Source organism: Nanorana parkeri, unplaced genomic scaffold (genome assembly GCF_000935625.1).
Source record: "Nanorana parkeri isolate BGI_ZX_2015 unplaced genomic scaffold, ASM93562v1 scaffold588, whole genome shotgun sequence".
Lineage (NCBI taxonomy): Eukaryota > Metazoa > Chordata > Amphibia > Anura > Dicroglossidae > Nanorana > Nanorana parkeri.
The window spans coordinates 193,790-200,630 of NW_017306856.1; the positions used below are offsets into that span (position 1 = coordinate 193,790).

The 6,841-nt window shown below is 48.6% G+C and overlaps 1 protein-coding gene across 4 annotated transcripts in view; it reads right to left on the reverse strand.

Annotated features, from left to right (window-relative positions):
• Nucleotides 1-6,841, reverse strand: part of PLEC (plectin) — a 225,016-nt gene that overhangs the window by 19,651 nt on the left and 198,524 nt on the right. For all 4 annotated transcript variants that reach the window (XM_018562625.1, XM_018562626.1, XM_018562629.1 and 1 more), the window contains 5 exons: nt 6,292-6,444; nt 4,076-4,230; nt 1,915-2,041; nt 1,149-1,332; nt 905-1,062 (listed from right to left, as the gene is read on the reverse strand). In XM_018562625.1, the coding sequence (XP_018418127.1) occupies nt 905-1,062; nt 1,149-1,332; nt 1,915-2,041; nt 4,076-4,230; nt 6,292-6,444 (777 nt within the window). The remainder of the gene's footprint in view (nt 1-904; nt 1,063-1,148; nt 1,333-1,914; nt 2,042-4,075; nt 4,231-6,291; nt 6,445-6,841) is intronic.

Below are 6,841 nucleotides of genomic sequence, written 5' to 3' on the forward strand. Positions count from 1 at the left end.
GGTACAGCTGCCTCTCCCTCTACATAGGCAGAGCCAGCTGTCACTCACGCAGCTGGGCGGATCCCGACGTCCATGTCGGGATCCGCTGCGGCGTCTGCGACTGAGCTTTGGGTAATGGGAGGAGGCTAGTTTGTGTCCTCCCGTTACCCTAAGGAGAACTATGGAAAAAAAACACTGACCCCATAGTTCTCCTTTAATGTCTTACATCAGCAATCAGCACATGTGATTATGAAGATGTACTGTATGTAATAAAATAGGGGAATTGTAGGATTTAGGTCATAGATGATGTGGACCCCTGGTGCCCAGCCTGTGGCACAAGGGCCGCATGTGGTCTTTGGTACTCCTCATGCAGATGTACTGTATAAAACAAGGGAATTGTAGGAAGAATTGTAGGATTTAGGTCACAGATGATGTGGACCACTGGTGCCCAACCCATGGCTTGAGGGCTGCATGTGGTCTTGTGGTACTTCACATGCAGCCCTTTGGTGCCTCCCATGTGGCCCATGGACACCAAACGTCATTAGTGAGGGTGCAGATTTAATAAATGGCAGTAAATGATCTCTAGCGGTCTCAAGTAACATGTTCTGTCTCCTGCAGCATGTATCCGCTCTCCAAGACTTCTAGCAGTACATGACCATCTCCTGCAATATTTTGTATACTATGTTTGGCCCCTTTGGTTATGTTTGGCCCCTTTGTGACATCAAGGGCCACATTTGAGGCCCCTTGCACCTCCTTGGTTGAAGACTACCGTTGGGGACTTACAGGAGCCCAGACTTTATTTTTACATTTAAAAAAGGGGAATTTGAGTCTTCACTTTTCAATTAGGCGCATGTTTTAACTCCAAAGATGCAGCACAAACCGTACCAAGTTGTAAAATGGTCTAAAGAACACACAGAGGACTTACCTGCTGGTCTCCAATCCGCTGAGAGCATTCTTTGACGGGATCTTTGTCCAAGGGACTGCGGATCTTGCTGACTGTACGCGACTCGCAGCCATCCAGCTGTAGTTGAATGTTCTTCAGCTGGGATATGTAGTGCTTACATGCACTCTCGTCCTGTTCACCTGTATGGAGCACGGACACTCGTGTCACACATGTTACATTAAACCTCTTGATTCTACAGTAATAAAGGAGCGGAGCGTTCCCTTACCTTTCTCTAGATTGCGCAGGAGCATGTCGTACTTCTGGGTGCAGGAGCTGTACTCTCTCTCGATGTTCATGCGGTCGTCTGGCTGGAAGTTCTGGGAGTCCTGGCTGTCCTTCAGGAAGTCCTGGTAATGAATTTCCAAGTTGCGGAGAGCCAGGGAATACTCCTCTGATATCATGCTGCGGAACTGCGGAACAGATGAGAGAATCATCAGATCTAAATCTGAGATAGTCATGGGGACCCGAAATGTCTCAACTGTTTAACAAAGTATAGGAGAGCCATAGACACTGAAAAACCTTCCTGAGACAGTAACCTGTAGGATATTGGCATACCACATGGACACAAGTGTGTTTGTACAGATCTGCTGTACAGGGGACTGCAAGAGGATGATAACGAGTCAAATTCTGGTACTTACACTGCTTGCATAAACAAAATGATATATTATTGAATAATGAGCTACCTAAATTTGTGTCTCTTATATCTGCCCGGAGTTCAGCTTCAAAAAAAACTTCCCATCAACAAAACTAACTAGTCTTCTCCTGACACCAAAACACACTGTGCCTCATTTATCAAAGTATCTTCAATAAGGACTGTTTGTATAACCGACATAGCACCCGAACAGTAAAATAGTTTCATCCATTTTAGTAGTAATGAGCCAATACAGACAATTTCTAAAAGGCACCAATAAATAAATGACATTGTTACCAAACAGATTCTAAGTTTATTAGTCAGAGAGGGAAAACAGAGAGAAAGCAGAGTTCAGACTTACCGTGACAAGGGTCCAGGACTGGATAAGCTGGAAGTCCCTGAGGAGATACTGGTAGGAGAGCAGAGACTTCAGCTCAATATGCAGAGTGTGCCACAGAGTGATCAGGGCCTGGTGACTTTCCTCCAGCCTGGAAAACGACAAACAACATGAATGAAGACATGACAAGGAGGACACGACACTCACCGCCATGCACAACATGACAAGGAGGACACGACACTCACCGCCATGCACAACATGACAAGGAGGACACGACACTCACCGCCATGCACAACATGACAAGGAGGACACGACACTCACCGTCATGCACAACATGACAAGGAGGACACGACACTCACCGCCATGCACAACATGACAAGGAGGACACGACACTCACCGCCATGCACAACATGACAAGGAGGACACGACACTCACCGCCATGCACAACATGACAAGGAGGACACGACACTCACCGCCATGCACAACATGACAAGGAGGACACGACACTCACCGCCATGCACAACATGACAAGGAGGACACGACACTCACCGCCATGCACAACATGACAAGGAGGACACGACACTCACCGCCATGCACAACATGACAAGGAGGACACGACACTCACCGCCATGCACAACATGACAAGGAGGACACGACACTCACCGCCATGCACAACATGACAAGGAGGACACGACACTCACCGCCATGCACAACATGACAAGGAGGACACGACACTCACCGCCATGCACAACATGACAAGGAGGACACGACACTCACCGCCATGCACAACATGACAAGGAGGACACGACACTCACCGCCATGCACAACATGACAAGGAGGACACGACACTCACCGCCATGCACAACATGACAAGGAGGACACGACACTCACCGCCATGCACAACATGACAAGGAGGACACGACACTCACCGCCATGCACAACATGACAAGGAGGACACGACACTCACCGCCATGCACAACATGACAAGGAGGACACGACACTCACCGCCATGCACAACATGACAAGGAGGACACGACACTCACCGTCATGGACAACATGACGAGGACACGACACTCACCGCCATGCACAACATGACAAGGAGGACACGACACTCACCGTCATGGACGACATGACAAGGAGGACACTACACTCACCGCCATGGAGGACATGACAAGGAGGACACTACACTCACCGTCATGGACAACATGACAAGGAGGACACGACACGACACTCACCGTCATGGACAACATGACAAGGAGGACACTACACTCACCGTCATGGACAACATGACAAGGAGGACACGACACTCACCGTCATGGACAACATGACAAGGAGGACACGACACTCACCGTCATGGAGGACATGACAAGGAGGACACTACACTCACCGTCATGGAGGACATGACAAGGAGGACACTACACTCACCGTCATGGACAACATGACAAGGAGGACACGACACTCACCGTCATGGACAACATGACAAGGAGGACACGACACTCACCGTCATGGACAACATGACAAGGAGGACACGACACTCACCGTCATGGACAACATGACAAGGAGGACACGACACTCACCGTCATGGACAACATGACAAGGAGGACACGACACTCACCGTCATGGACAACATGACAAGGAGGACACGACACTCACCGTCATGGAGGACATGACAAGGAGGACACTACACTCACCGTCATGGAGGACATGACAAGGAGGACACTACACTCACCGCCATGGACAACATAACTAAGGACATGACAAGGAGGACACTACGCTAACTGTCATGGAAATCATGACCGAGGACATGACAGGAAGGTCACTTTGCTTACCGTAATGAACAAACTGCAGAATCAATGTAACAACACAGACAATTGTTGAGGCAGCCATTGACCCAGCATCATGACAGAACATCATGTGACATATCTCCCCTACTGGAAGCATCCAGGGCCTCCTTGCTGGATGATGGAACAATAAAACAGACAGACAGACAGACGGACAACATGTCTGAGGACATGACAAGGAGGACAATACATTCACTATCATGGACAACATGACTGAGGACATGACAAGGACACCACGCTTGCTATCGAGGACAAACTGCAGAATCATTGGCACAACACTGACCGTTCTTGAGGTAGCCAATGAGCCAGTGTCATGACAGAACATTGCAGGACTTCTATCTTACCTACTAACAGCATCCAAGGCCTCCTTGTTGGGTGGTGGAACGATGAAACAGACAGATGGAACCGTGGCGTCATTTCCAGCAGAATTCAGGACCTTCCACTTGCTGAGCTGGGAGTTATTGACCAACAGACATTCATCTCCCTTATGTACAGTGATCTGTGGGACAAGACAAATACCGCTATAGACTACAGCCAATGAGGGTCACACTGTTACTACAAAATAAGAAAAGGATGTTCTCTGGGTTTCTCTAAAATAACTACTAGACAATTGTCACATTCAGCTGGACATGTTCTGTAAAGTTGGGTTGGAAGTTGCGACTCACCCAAGTAGCTTCCTCAGTTCTAGGAGTCACTTGATAGCACCGAGGAAGCTACTTAGACGATGGAACATCTCCAACATTAAAGAACAAGTCCAGCTGAATGTGACTTCTAACGTGATCTGGATAAATGAGAACCTTCACGGATTAATCACTCGGATCACAAGGGCACAAACAACTTGGTCAGCAAGTGATCAACAGCCGTGTTATCTGCAGCTCATCATCCGCCGTCACGGGAAAAATCGACAGCATCCAAAACACTTCAAGTATGAAAAGTGGTTTTCCCCAAAATGAAGCATCTTTTCTCACTTTATGGGAACTTTGGGTGCTTGCTGTTACAACTGAAATTCACGTGAGGGCAAGCTCAACTTGTCAACAGCCTGAAAGCTCAAATGTTAGTTTTTATTACAGTATCACAGAGCAGTTTTACCTGTCAAAGGATTTGTATTCCTGTCTATACTTTCCTGAAATGTACACAGCTCTGCCACAAAGCACAGCCCTGTGCCTGGCATTGCAAGAGACCCGATTGTTCTCTACTGTGGTTAAGCACCACTTACAGGGTCTTGTCCCTCCCCCAGCCTGTGACTGGACAAGGAAAGGAGAACCAGCAGACGGATGAGATCATCTCTCTGCCACTCTGCTCCCTCCTCCTATCAGTATGGTTCTTGCACTGCAGCACAACTGATTAGCTTCTTGCATGGTTTGCATCTGCCACAGTCTACGTTTTCTCTACAGGGGGCTGATACCAAGTCAAATTCAGGTACTTAAACAAATGATGTATTATTGAATAAAGAGCTGCATCTAATTTGTGCCCATAAGGAGCTTATGATCGAAGTTCCCCCATCTCACATGTACACGCACACGCACATGCTAGGGCCAATTCAGACAGGAGCCATTTAACCTACCAGCATGGTCTTTTAAAGGAGAATATGGGGTTAGGGCTTTTCCCCATAGTTCTCCTTAGGGCAACGGGAGGACACAAACTAGCGTCCTCCCGTCACCCTAGGCTCAGTATGCCGCGTGCTGTAGCTCACGGTATACTGAGACGCCGCAGCTGAAGCGGATCCCGACAATTATGTCTGGATCCGCCCAGCTGCGTGACTGACAGCTGGCTCTGCCTATCTAGAGGCAGAGCCAGCTGTACCCGCCCCCTCCCCCGTCCGTTCCGCCAGTCAGCGCTGGTGGTGAAGGGGGAGTCCAGCCCCTCCCCTGTCACAGCAGAGAGCCGTGACAGGATCGAGAGGTGAGCGAACGCCGGTATGTGTTCGCTCACCTCCCGATCTACTGAGCCGACCTGTGACAGTCTCATTGTCACAGGTCGGCTAGAACTATGAGGTGAGTGAAAAGCACTCGCCTGATAGTTCTCCTTTAAGTGTGAAAGGAAACTGGAGTACCCGGAGGAAAGCACAGGGAGAACATGCAACCTCCATGCAGATAGTTTCCTGGCCCGGGATTTGAGCCGAGGACCCCGGGTGCTGCAAGGCAGAAGTGCTAACCACCGAGCCAGCTTATCTGTTGGAATTACAGGTGTACATGAAAGGTGAACTGGGTTTTCCTTTGATGTTGCATGTGAACCCCTGACCAGTACTGGAATCTGTGTCACCCAACAATCATCTCGCATTGCAGAGTGACATGACATGGAGCTCGTTCCTCTCCAGAACTAGTCACGGTCAATGTGAAAGCTCTTTGTCCTCCCTATTAGGACTGACATTCATGAATAATTGCAGCTATGTAGCTGACTTTGTTATCAGTTCACAAGAGATCACATGACTTAAAAAGATGAGAATTCCACGACCTCCTGAGCGGAGCCGCCGTCCACGTGGACAAAGAAGAGTGTCACGTGTTCCTGCCCACAGATAATCAGACACTGAGCAGTGCTCGCCTCTTATTCCCGCACTCACCTCCATCTGTTTGTAGTCACAGACGGCCTGAACCGGTTGTTTGCCTTTGGCTGGGTTGGATGGGCTGCGAGGTTTCAGCTGAATGATGGTCTTTGCCCTCTTGGCCAGGCCGGCGACCTGTCCCTTGTACTCCGTGAGCTGTTCTTTTTCATCCTGGTGGTGGGGAAGGTGAGACGTCAGAATTTCCGCATTATCACACACAGACTTTAATAGTAAAATGTATTATAGAGCAAGCAACGAGAGCGCGTTATTCAGGTCAAGCAGTGCACTGCACCTAGGGGAAAGCTTAGCACTCTCTATGATGGACACTGTTCTCTATATTGAAGGATAACATTGATAGCATGCCAGTAAACCACCAATATCACATTACTGGGGCAAGATAGATCTGCTTTGGGGTTGGAAGAAGTTAAAACTAAATACTAAAAAATTAAATACATGGCAAGTCCATAGAGTTCAATCAAAAGAAAACTCAATATATAACTACATACAGGGCAGCCATCAGAAATTTTGGGGCCCCTTACAGGGCTTAAGGCCGGCCCCCCACCCGCCG